General features: G+C 29.8%; 1 protein-coding gene across 2 annotated transcripts in view; it reads right to left on the bottom strand.

Moving 5' to 3' along the window:
• Positions 1–12,817, bottom strand: part of LOC106468974 (CREB-regulated transcription coactivator 1-like) — a 42,483-nt gene extending 29,666 nt beyond the window's left edge. For both annotated transcript variants that reach the window (XM_022397372.1, XM_022397373.1), the window contains exons 1-5: positions 12,562–12,817; positions 7,532–7,645; positions 4,625–4,747; positions 1,719–1,789; positions 144–202 (exon numbers count right to left, since the gene is read on the bottom strand). In XM_022397372.1, coding sequence (XP_022253080.1) covers positions 144–202; positions 1,719–1,789; positions 4,625–4,747; positions 7,532–7,645; positions 12,562–12,672 — 478 coding nt within the window. In that variant the 5' untranslated portion in view covers positions 12,673–12,817. The remainder of the gene's footprint in view (positions 1–143; positions 203–1,718; positions 1,790–4,624; positions 4,748–7,531; positions 7,646–12,561) is intronic.
• Between the last annotated feature and the right edge of the window lie 597 nt (positions 12,818–13,414).

Below are 13,414 nucleotides of genomic sequence, written 5' to 3'. Positions count from 1 at the left end.
GTCTGTATATACATATATATAGTTCATAGTATTTACATACAAATTATGGTTGAGATTAGCCCAATAGGCTCGGAGGAGTTAGGGTGCAAACAAACACACATTTTGTCTGTATTTTATATATATAATATAAAACCAACACTCACTTAATCCTTTCTTCTGCGAAAGTGATGTTGTTTGGTGGAGAGCTGAGTCAGAATTGGTCCTAAAAATTATCATACAGTAAAACAGAGAAAAAAATTAAAACATAATAACTATTTACATACAAAATATTCTATTGTTACTACATTGTTATGACATTAAAATAAAACAATTGATTCATCTTTTTCATATCAGACAAATTTCAATAAATTAATCATTTAATAAAGAACTTTAAATATTGTGTTTAACTAAAAAAACATTACTTACAGAAACCAATCAATGACAAGTTTTCTATGTCTTATTTTTTATTGCATTAAATACTTCAAAAAAAGTTAGGGAGTTGTAACATTAATTTTTTAAACTGTTCTTAAAAAAAACCTTCAGTTAAAAAAATTAAATTTCCAATTCCCAAACTAGAACTATCTTTTTTTAAATAAGTTATTTCTATACCAATAAACTTGCAAAAGGTATAAAAATGTAAAACCCCAATAAAAATTCTGAAGTTTGTTTACAGCTAATCAGCATTTGGGTTCTGTAAAATTATGTTAAACTCTGAGTTAGCAAATCATCAAGATTTACTGTATAATATATAACCGAACAAAATACTGACAAGTACCAGATCATTGAAATATGGTCATTAAGTGTTGAGTTCTGTATTACAGACAGTTCAAAATGTTTTACAACCATTGTTTCAGCAATGTGTGTTGTCCATTATAATATGTCCTTTTTTTTAAGCTGTATTCCCTGACGTCCACTATAGAACCATAAAGAATTAAACATCAATATCATAAAAAAATCAAATAGTTTTTGTCTCACTATGTAGAGAGGAAAGGTTTAAAACAAATTCCACTAGATAACCGAATTAACTACTAACTAAGTTGTAAACAACTTGTCACTCTTTACAGTAACATTTCATTAGCTACAACTGTCTGGAATTTCTAGGCATACCTGAGCTTTCTTTTTATGTAGAAGCTATAAATTTTTTTTTCAAAAGGCTGATATAATGAAATGGATTATTAAGTTCCAAACTTCTAGTGATTTCTGCTTCTAGAACTCAACAAAAAGCTAAGTACACTCTTTGTCCTAACACAGATACCTTTGCAACTGCTACACCCAAAAATGCCCAGAATAATATTTCCCAGGTGAACCAGCGTATTTTATGCCCCAAATCCGAAATTTTTTTCTCCCCATACAGTATTTTTTGGTGCAGAAATCAGGCCTTAAAGTCAAGAACTATAACCATTAAGAATATACTGTGAGATCCCCATCCTCCTTGTAAATAAGCCAGCATGATCTGGTGGTCAAAGTTGGCATGTTTCGTTGTAAAAGTTGAAAGATTTTTTTATAAAACTTTGGACAAAATTTATTGACTATGTCAAATAAAATACTTTTTAAAATTCAAATAGTTTTTCGATTCGAATTCAGGTGATGAAAATACACCAGTGAAATATTATACCTCAGACATTTTAGGATGTGACAATTGTTGAACTATCTATGTCAGTATAAAAAAATCTAAGTAAATAATGTTGTGAAACATAGTTTCACTTTTAACATTAAACCACACGTAGGTATAACATTACCTTCGCCAGTTAGTATCTGAAGGTAACGATAAATACGTTTGGCCTCCACTTGTCAATACAAAATCATTCATCTGAAACAAAATAATATAAAGTATACTTTTCTCCATTTTCAATTTAAGTAATCCTATTCTTTAAACTTTAGATAAACATACAACCAAAGGTGTGTCAACATAATATTTAAACTCAACCACTGAAATGTGTGTATGGTAACTTCTGTAATGTTATACTAGTTGTTTATACATTTCTCTCAGCAGCTTTTGCACAACTTTTGCTGAATATCAAGTAATAAAGAGCAAAAATTTATACTTATTTAATCAGTTCAAGATAATCTAATTTGGTCTTCAACATGCCTTGGTAGTAAATCAAACTTTACATCCACCATATAAATGGTAATAAAAGTTCAAAATATAAATGTATGTTGTCTGCTCTGCCTAGGATAATGAGTAAACTTAAAAGAGTTTAACCTCACTTCTATTAAAGACATCTGAAATCTTTCACCTTTCACAAGTCTTATACATCAGAATCCTTCTACCTGAAACAATCCAGATGTACAGGAGTACCAAAAACCCATTCTTCCTAGAGAAAATCTTCTGGATCTTATTGTTTGACTGAGTACATTATTTTCCATTTAAAGAAACCATATAGTTGAATCATTAAAATTTCCACCACACACATGTTGGGCAGTAATGTAACTAACTATGAACATGGGGACCCCCCTGTAAAAATTCATAAAAGCCCCTGCCCCAAAAATATAAGTACAGAATAAATTAAATTCATTATCTAGCTACTCCCACCATTTCAGTCTCTCCTGCACAGTAATTACACCACTGATGTTGAGGGAGAGATAACAATATTCATAGTACCTAATTATCTACCTGAGGAAGTACGGAGAAATACTGAAAGAAAAGTCATTTCATTTATTTACCAGGAGAATCTTTGTTGGGACAGATTTTTAGATGTTCAGATACTACTACTCTTTAACACAATTAGCTGGAGCACTTAAAGGGTAAAAAACATAAGGTCAGTCAGACAAAGCATCTGGAAAGTGTAACAAGGAGAAAAAAATCTCACATGAAAAGATTTAAAGACAGAAATATTTCAAGAAAACAATCAGAAGGTAATTCATGTACAATATAAAGCATGTAAGTTATAGTAAAAATGTAATCCTTAAACCTAATTAATGTAAACATCCTAAGCCTAAATAAACAGATTGGAAAAGATTAGAATTCTTTCCAGCCTTTATGTACATGTTTAAATGCAACTATAGTGTTAGGGTTAATATCAGGAATAACACAGCACCATTCTACAGAGGTGTATGAGTTATATAATTTTATTATATTCTATTTCAAGCTATCATAGAAATTATACACAGACATAGCAAAATAATTTCCCTACAATTCGACTAAAGTGACACAAGATAAATACATGAATAATGTTTTGAGTTTTCTTTCACTAAATACAGTGAACCTATGTTTACATAGGATTTGAAGAATATAAAGCAATGATGCTACTAATATATTTTGAATTATAGCAATCACTACTTACCACCAACATTTAATGAACCAATCTCTCACAATAACTACCTAAAAAATTATAGATTGAATCAAAATCCTAACTAAACTCTAATAAACAATGCAAAAGGTGATTATTTAATAATACACATTTAGATGTTAATTTTTCATGAAAGAGTTTTCACTCAAAATTATTATGGATCTCTTGTATTTTTTTTGTGCTTGCACCCCTTGGAACAACAATGATAATTAATCAATGCTTTTTTGCTCGTCTGGTATAACTCAGTGATAAGTGGTAAATCAACCAGTACATTGGGCTTTTTACTTATTTCTAATATTTTGAATGGACGACAAATATTCCCTTCCAATTACAAAAGTTCAAATTATTTTAATTATATCACACATCTAAACATGAAAATAACTATTCTAAAATTTAAGAATTACTTATGATACCATACTTACCTACAAATAAATCCTCATCAACTCAAATGGTGATTCCTAAAAACTAGAAATTCTTTATTCTAAATACTTATTCTTAACCTTCCCCCCCCCACTCCCCCATGAATGATTTTATAACACTGCTGGAATAAGTCACTGTGTTAGGTTGTGTTCACCAAAATAAATATTTGCTAAAAACAGAATTGAAAATAGTCTAAAGAACAACTGTGTGTGATAAAATCATAAGGATACACTAACTTTGCCACACAAATAAACAAACTCAACCTTCTTTTATAGAAGCTTAAGTGATGCCATACTTTCTTTGCCAATCAGCTTGAAACTTTTTCTAAAAGAGTAAAAACATAAACATATTGTGGTGAAGTCTGGAAATAGAACTGTTAAAAATGAAAAGTTAATAATTATTGATATATATTACTTAGAAGTCCAGTGAATTTGTTACATTAACTTATCACATACCATGAGAAACTTTTTTAAGTCTTGTCTTCACCACTACTTGATTTGTTGAAAAGCTAGAAAGCTATAATTAATGTAAAATTAGATAAACAATATCATTTGGTAAAAGTAATGGAAATTATCGTATCAGTCAAAGTTAAAAAATAATAAAGTTAATATTATAAAACACAAAACTAGTAACGTTGTATTACGAAATATGTGAAAAGTGCTGATAAACCACACCAGAAGTACAACTGGCTGGCAAGTTTAATCAAAATTTCTCAAATAAAATCCCACGATTAAAACCAAGTTGATCAATCATAAAGTTGCTCTTTTAAATTTATTAACTGTACCTACTTCATTACATTACCACACATGATGTAAAATCATCAAAAAGGTAGTTGTTAATGCAGTGATGCATATATATTATTTATATTCATTAATACCAGAGAAAAGTTTTCCTCACATCAAATCTTTTCAAACAATATTCATGCCCCACATTACCTGTTTATCAATTCCAATTTGTCTTAACCCATGCAAAGAAAATTGCCTAATTCTATCTACTTCCATTCTGTCACTCAGAAGATCACACCCTTGTTTAACATCGTCCATTCTTACTATCGCTCCCTGTAAAATATGTTAAAACAATAATGTTACTGTAGAAAGTTTTCTTCTATCGATACTAAACACCACACTAAAAAAAAGCTAGCTATCTTCTTACAATTCCTTTTGTGTTAAACACATGATATAATAACAGCTAGGCTGTATTTATACATATATACTTTTAACACTTTAGCCAGTTATTTTAACTATATTTATTGCATCTTTGGTTGTTAAATGTCAATGAGATTTGTGAGAGTTAAAAATAAAATATCCTTGCTATGCCTTTGTAAGGCACATAGGTCTGCTGCTCCATGAATATCTGGAGTCAGAGTGTGACTCAGACTCTGATTAGTTTTGAGTGCAAAGTGATTTTTACGTTAAGACTAGCATATAGCTTGTCAAAAATGATGGGGCAAGTACTACCATCCCCACCCCATAATATACCATAACCTCACATTTCACATAACCTCACATATGAAATAAATAAAGTTTACAAAAACAAGCTTGACCAACAATTAGACAGAAAAGTGCAGTTGAGGCAGTCAAATGTCAGTAAATTCCTTTGTGAGCCAATCAAAATTAAGATCATTCATGAAATGAATTCATGGTGTATTCATACAATAATTACTGGTAAAAATAAGTTATATTAACAACTTCTAATACATAGAAAAGCCAAAGCATTTTAATAATGTGACATTCCAACAATGGCTTTTATGTCATGACACTTAGCAACAAAAGTATAACCTAATATTGTTGTTAGTCTATATACAGAAAGTACAAAATGAAATGTATAAACAACAAAACTGGAAAAATATTTGTTGATTTCTTAATTTAGTGTCTCTGTTGATTAAAGAGGTTTGTTTTTTAACAAAAATTGTTGGTGATATAATAGAAAATGGCTTAATTCAGAAACAATTAAAATTTAAAACTGAATCAATATTTTTACTTTCATCATACATGTTATGCACTAGACTCTAGGCTAGGTGATCCCACACTACATCTTTACTTTAGGCTTATTATACGAACACTCATTACACTTGTAAGGTTTTATGGCACACACTCCTTCATGGATCCCTTGCACCCCCTTCACTAAAATCGTACTGGCCAGACAGTAATAGAACTGTTCTATCTGGATAAATGCATTTTTGGATTTTATGACTCCTCCTATACTGAGAAATCACACACTGGCTTTTATAGAGGTTATAGATCAAAAACACTTTGATCCTACAGATTTAAAATTTCATTTACGAAACACCTAAAACCTACTATATGAATATCAAATGTTTTTATTCAGTAAAACTTCATATTTTATCTGTTATTTTCCTTACCCTAACACCATACACACTCAGTTGATTTGACCAACATTGTAACCACTACAAAAAAAAATGAAATAAATCTAAATTGCCCCTTTTTTCTAGAATGACTGTAAACTGTAACATAAAATTACAATTATTTATCCTAAACAGCTTAAGGCTTTTAAAAGTTTAAAATTTGTTTTCATTTAAACTAATTTATCTTATTTCTCCTTAACTTGAAGCTAACTAATAATTCATAATAAAAGCTGTAAATCATACATTGAACGAGTAGCTCAAGTTACAGTATTGAATTAATAATGCACAATCAACCGACGAGCATACCTTATGGTGAAATTATTTTCATTACTTAACCTAATATAACCTAACAAGTTTCTAATTTTTACATTATAGTTACTTAAGCCTACTTCATTTGTAATGATAGTGCTAGAACATTAAACAATTTTAATTATTTTAAATATGTCCTTAAGAACACAAAATAATAACACAAACAAAGCAAATCACATCCTATAACATAATTCTCTTAGCTGCTGTATCTGAACTCAGGAATAGAAAATTATAATTTGTAGACAAAATAACGAAAACTCTCTACTGAAAACAAGGTAGCATTACATATTATTTGGTAAATTAAAAACTCTGTATTTCTATTGTTTATATAAAATGTATTAGCAGGTATCAGAGAATTACTGACAATTTATGAAAGAAAAATTGTGATAGGTGGGTGTGGCAAATGAGACTGATTTTCAGGTTTATATCTCTATAAACAAAGATTGAAGGCTATTAAAGTTTGACTACGCCTTAGTAATATCTACACTATAATGAGCAATTTACATTAAACTCAGGACAACAGAGAAGGGTGATGAATAAATAAGAAAAAATGAGCAAGCAGGAGCAGACAAATGTCAAGATACACATACAAGAGATTGAAAATTTATTCAAATATTTCCTTCTAAAATTAAGAAATTAAAACTTATATAATACTAAACTTTAATTCAGTAATTACATTTTGATGCCATATCTCTTTGTATGCACTGATAATAAAGTACTTTAATTAATTTTGAATGTAACTGTACAAGGTCGTAACATGCATGTTTTTGCTTCGCCGTATCGAGAAGGTTAATAGTTTCACAATATGGGCCATTTAACATTTTCTAAAATTGGTAATAATTGCCCCCTAAGAATGTATAGTATGGTTATAACAACAAATTAAATGCACCAACTGAAGTTTGTAAAATCAGTAAAGAATTGCAAAGTCTCTGATTATACTTACTCTATGGAAAAATAGTCTAGTTAAAAATGTAAAAAAGACCCAAATGAAAAATTAATAAAAACTACTTAAAAGAGGGAAAAAAATCCCTGATTCAAATAATGTACAAGTTGCACATTTCTTTCAACATCAGTGATATGGCAATATATATATATACTGTAAAACACAATTCCATATTTACATGATGATAAACCATTTTAATTATGATACAACTAAACTTTTTCACACCTGCTGCTCAGCATCACCAGAGCTGTTGCTTATCTGGTTAACATTTGGTAGAGAACCTCCTCTATATGATCCTAGCGATTGGTTAATCAACAGCTGTTGTTTCTGATAAACAACCTGAAATTAATTAAACAAAATATTTCATTTACACATCATAATTATTTACTTTTTTTCTAAAACTAAGATTTTGGGAACACGTCTCAATTTTCACAAGGAGAAAATGTTTCACTATTTAAAACTATTAAAACAAATACAATAACTCAACAGCTGTTTTTTTGTATCAAATCCACACACTGTTTTCTAGGGTGTTTGTTAAAGTTTTAAGTGTTTTTATAAATAATTAACTATGTTCTAAAACTTTTTAAACACCTTTAAGCCAACACATAGAATTCTGTAGATATTTTACTTATATTTTAAACCTGTTCTTCTCATATGTGGTTTCTCTCAGGGGTTCTTTAAGCCTGTACTTAACACTTAATCAGTTGGAAGATGTATTATCCACATTAGGTAATCCTAGAGGTCTGGATTTAGCACAAGAACACAAAACGAAACAAAGTATTTGTCAAGGTACAACTGATAACAAAAGTAGAACAAAAATAAAAACATTTGTCTAACACAACATTTAAGGAAAACAAAGGGCCTGTTGGTCCAAGGAGGCTGTCATTGATCCAAGGAGGCTGTCGTTGGTCCAAGGAGGCTGTCCCATCCATTTAAGGAAAACAAATTCAAACCTAGCTCCGATGATTTAAATATTAAACTACGTTAAATGTATTGCATCTACTATTCCAAAGGCTAAACACCCTATTAGAAACATCTAGGCTAAAGATGACTCTTACCCTTAACTTTATATTTGTTTCTCTTTTTTCCTACCATTCTCACCATTAAATAGGAAAAAATATGATGAATTGATTAATCAATTCCCTCAATAATCTTGAACACCTCAACATGGGCATCTGCAGAAACTTTTCAGTGAGGGGAGTGGGAAGCAAAGTAGTGTGAAATTGTGAATTGAATAAAAAATTCACATACATATGCTGAATGAATAAAGATATAATTATGCTTCTCATTTTCCGGATGAGGACAAGTGCCCCCTCTAACTCTTCTGTTTTCAATAGAAACAATTTCAGAGATATTAACCTGTCCTTGTATGACAATCTTTTCATACCAGATATCATTATAACCAAAATTGTATTGTTCCTCATCTCCATATACAATAAAACATCAAATCTAATTGAGTAATGATCACTTGCACGTAGATGTTCCCCAATTTCCACTTTCTCGACTATTTTTGTATAATAAATTAACAATAAATCTAAAACAGCATAATTCCTTTTTTTTTTTTGTTATCTTGAGAAGAATTTTTTCCTGTTCCTTTAGACAGAATGACCAATGTTCAATATATTGAAAGAGACAGAACTTATGAAAAAAGCTCCAGTTTCAATAATAAAAACAAAGGACAACACAAACTTTGGAAGCATAACTGTCCTTAATTTTGAAATGATAGAATAGTTGGAAGGTACCCACCACTAACTCTTGGAATATTCTTCTCAACTCAAAAAGTGGGATTTGACCAACACATATAATGCACCCACAGCCCCAAAGTACATAGGATGATTTCTTTGGCAGTAACATGATGTGAACCACAGCCAACCTACAAACAACTGGGTCACGATCACTTGCAAAATGTCAGAAATCATGACCACGGTCCTAGGGGAAAAGGCTGTATCTCATAACTCTTTCAATCTTAAAATGCCTTCTTATAGGACAATTTCACAGTTTTATAGAAGAAATAAAATAAACCATATCAGTTCAAGTCTCGCCAAAAATTTAATAAGACAAAAAAATGCTTTAAGCATTTTTGGAAGAAAAATAATCACAGGGAGTTGAATTACTGAATTTAAGAAACACTAATAGACACAGCAGTTTAAACAATTTAATTTTGAGCATGTGCAAGCTTAAATTCCAAACTAGTTGTAAACACAGAGAAATTGCATTACATATAACTAAAATATGCTACAGTTTGAAAAAATCAACTGCACATATCACAATCATAAATGCATACATTTTAGTGAAACAGGGGTACATGTACACTGTACTCTGCTCAGCATGTGCTAACACATGTGCAACAGGAATGTCATTGTCAAGCACCTTATACACAGTTGTATACACAGAATAATGGATGCCACTATAAGTTGGTATATGGAAAGTGGCAGAAGTAACATTTATTGAGACTGCTCAATCTGTTACAAGTTGTATGTGTAGACAGAGTGTTTAATCCAAACTTATACCAGGTTTTTTGAGTGCCTTTTCCAAGTCACCTATATTATGATTCTTTTGTTTTGTTGACTGTCCATTGGATGAAATTTTAACACTGTATAGTCTTCATCATACTTTGCTGTTTATATAGAAATTTGTATTGACCTTATATGACCAGGATATTAAAAGGTTTAATGTTCTTTTTTTAATTTTTGGTTATAAATGTTTAAGTGTATTTACAAGATTTTGAGTTGCAGATGAACATACTTGCATTTTCTCCTGGTAGTGATAAGGTTTTGTGGTTTAATTAATAAATAATGTACCAACTCAAACCAGAACTAGGTCACAATTAGTAATGAACCAGAACTATCTGTCACAACCAGCAATGAATCATTTAGGATTTTTGGAAGAGATGAACCTCCCCTTTTTTCCTTCTCCTCTATCTTTTTTTTTTTTTAGTATAAATTCTTTGTGATAGGTAAGAATATTATAGTTCAGAATATAAAAAAAAGAACACAATTCCACTGTATTATGACCCTACTTAACTCCAGAATACTGGCTACATCTATCTCAGATTTCATTTATACATTCTTTAACTGTCTATAGCAGGAAAAGAAAGGTTTTCTCTTTCAATAATATTTTTACATAAGCCCAGGATCATTTCTTAGAAGGATGAACAATTTTAATTCACTAGTTGGTAAATAGCTTTCCAGTCAAAAGATAAATTTTGGTGGGTGTGAACATTTACCACATGGTACAAAGTATATTAGGAAAGCAACAGATAAAAGACAAATTAACAAAAATAATATAAACTCATCAGATGATTTCTTGAGACTAAACAATCTCAGAAAATTAGCATTTAAATGTAAAACACACTATTAAAAGATCTTCAATTATGAACTAAGATTGTTAATGACAAAAGAAACTACGAAGAACTTTAATCGAAGCACAAGACTCTTGTATAAGATCTTGATTTTGATGCAATAATAAAAGACAACTAGAGTGACTATTACAATTATGTAGATTCTAACCATGATCAAATAAACCAAAAGAAGTAGCACTCATGTTTTACACATGTATGGCCTAAGTGTTTTGCAAAATCCTGAATAGTAGCTTTTTAGTGTAAATAGTTGAGAAAGAAGTAACCAACTATATTTCAAAAATGGTGCTAACTTCCCTGTCCAATTAATTTTTAGGCAACAAAAGTATTAATTTTTCAAAGCAAAAAGGATATCAGTAATATCTGATATGTAATAGTTACTAACGTATCTAATAGTAAAAAAAAACAGCAAATAGTACAAAGCTTTTAGTAAACTTTCAGGAAAAATTAATGTAGTATATTGTACTTACACTACAGACTACAAAGCATACGAAGAATGTTGAAGCAACTACAGGTATATTTTAGCTAATAAAGTTAACAACAACAAAAAACAAAGGAATTTCATAGAAAACAAGATACCCTGTAATGCAAGTTAAATTAAAATGAGTTTACACAACAAAACAAAAAACAAGTCATGCAACAACTTAAAACCAAGTTTCATGTACATGAGTGATCATGTTTGAAGTTTGTTACTAAATATTAGTTAAAAAGTATATGTAAAGTCAGTTGAAAATACGATAAACAGGAAATAATGAACTTAAAATAAAAGAATCTGGTTTCAGGATTGAAATCTTAGATATCACATATATATATTTGCAATCACTGAATCATACCTGTACTGCTGTTAATAAATACAAATCTCCATAGAATCAACCAATAATACACTTAATAACAAAAACAAATTCCTGTTAAAAACAATTAATATTTAAAACCTAAAAGAAGAAAACTCAAACTCAATAGTTGTAAATTTTAAGGGTAATTTTCTGTCATTTTTCATGTTTAAAATATTTTAGTTGTCATGAATGTATGGGTTTTTTTAATAAGTATTTTAATACTGAGTAACTGTTAATAATACGAATGTCAGTTCTGATAGAATATAATGTATAACAGCAAGAACTGAAATTTATGGACACAATAATATTATAATAAACAATGTGAAACATAGCTCTCTACTTACTGGTATGATAAGCCTCACTAATGTAAAAATTTTAGACTAACAGGAACTTAAAATTGGATTTAAAGTTAAATTCGATCCAATTACTAATAATGATAAATCATTATTAATCTAAATTAATTTGGTGGCTTACAAATTTCACCCAAAAAACATTTGATCCAAGACTTGGTTTCTATGTGACAAAAATATCAATTATCATATGTTTTACTTTTAGGCACATTTAATATGATTGATATTAAACGAAAATTATCAGCATAGTTAAGTTACTGAGTAATGGACAAGTTATTACAAAAATAAAAAAGGTACAAAAAAAGTTGCAATTAGGTACTAATAGCACTGAGAGTCTGGTATTATTATTATTGTGTCTTACATACTCAAAAGTCTACATATTTTAGGCTACTCATATACTCAATATAATTTAAAAATGTACATCATGTGGTTGGTTAACGTCACAAGACTGTGAATCTGTCAAGTATGGTATAATATTAATTAACAGTGTCACTGACAACGCTACTGTCATTGTGTATCAGTTTAAAACTATAATTTATATTTGTATAGATAACATTAACACTGTTAGTGTTATTAACAGTTCAGTAAAGTTATCCTTTAAATTCTTGTTTAAGTTGGGAACCATGTATAGATGTTTCATTAAAAATATCAAACTATTACGGGACCTATGAGTATGATTCACTATTTCGAACTTAGTTCTAACTTTTAAGTTACCCGTTTCGCTCCGAGAACTTCCCGCATAACTTGTTCAAACGCAGCAGTCTCCTCTGCCTGTTTCTGATTGTGAAGTGCAATCTTCTCACTAAATTTTCTTGGATTTGCCATTACATTACGTCTACCTTTATAGTATGTCTATCTGATTTGCTTATGTGTAAATTAAAGTTTCATTCCTTCGTGAAATACATTTCAAACAATAGTCACTATCAAATTCAACAATAATCCGTACTTAACATCATAAACGACAACAACATCTTTGCAGTGAGAACCGACAGTGACACCTGGTGGAGTAAAGTTGTGCAATAAACTAAATATTGTGGGAAATACCATTTAAAAATGGTGATGTGGTGTGGAGACAATTTAGCAATATATTTTCCATGATTTTAAATTATCTCTAAATCACTAAGAATTCTTATAATATTATCACATGATAAACAATTTAGTTTTTCAATATAATTTCTTTTCTTTTTTTCTATTCTTCCTAAAAGAGTAAACATTATTTCACTTGAAACGAAAACGGGTATTAATTGCTTCATTCTAAGTAGCAATACTTATTTCAAAATTTCGTATTGCAGTATAGTTGTATATAACAAAGCTATTGGAAGAACAACATAATACCATGACTGCATATTTCTGCTTATCACCTTTTTTTACTTATTATCCTTTGGATTAGAAATCTTAACTACATAAACAAAGAACCCCCAGTGGCTCAGTGCTAAAAATCGAGTTTCGGTCTGCGCACAACACATATACCACAATTTTAAGCTTAACAATAATCAAACAAACATAAATAAAGTAAGTCTAGAACAGTGGTCACCAAACGTTTTTCACAGCGGGCTAGATAACTGAG

Source organism: Limulus polyphemus, unplaced genomic scaffold (genome assembly GCF_000517525.1).
Source record: "Limulus polyphemus unplaced genomic scaffold, Limulus_polyphemus-2.1.2 Scaffold3242, whole genome shotgun sequence".
NCBI lineage: Eukaryota > Metazoa > Arthropoda > Merostomata > Xiphosura > Limulidae > Limulus > Limulus polyphemus.
The sequence above is the reverse complement of the archived record's forward strand: the minus strand, read 5'-3'. Positions and strand labels throughout refer to the sequence as shown.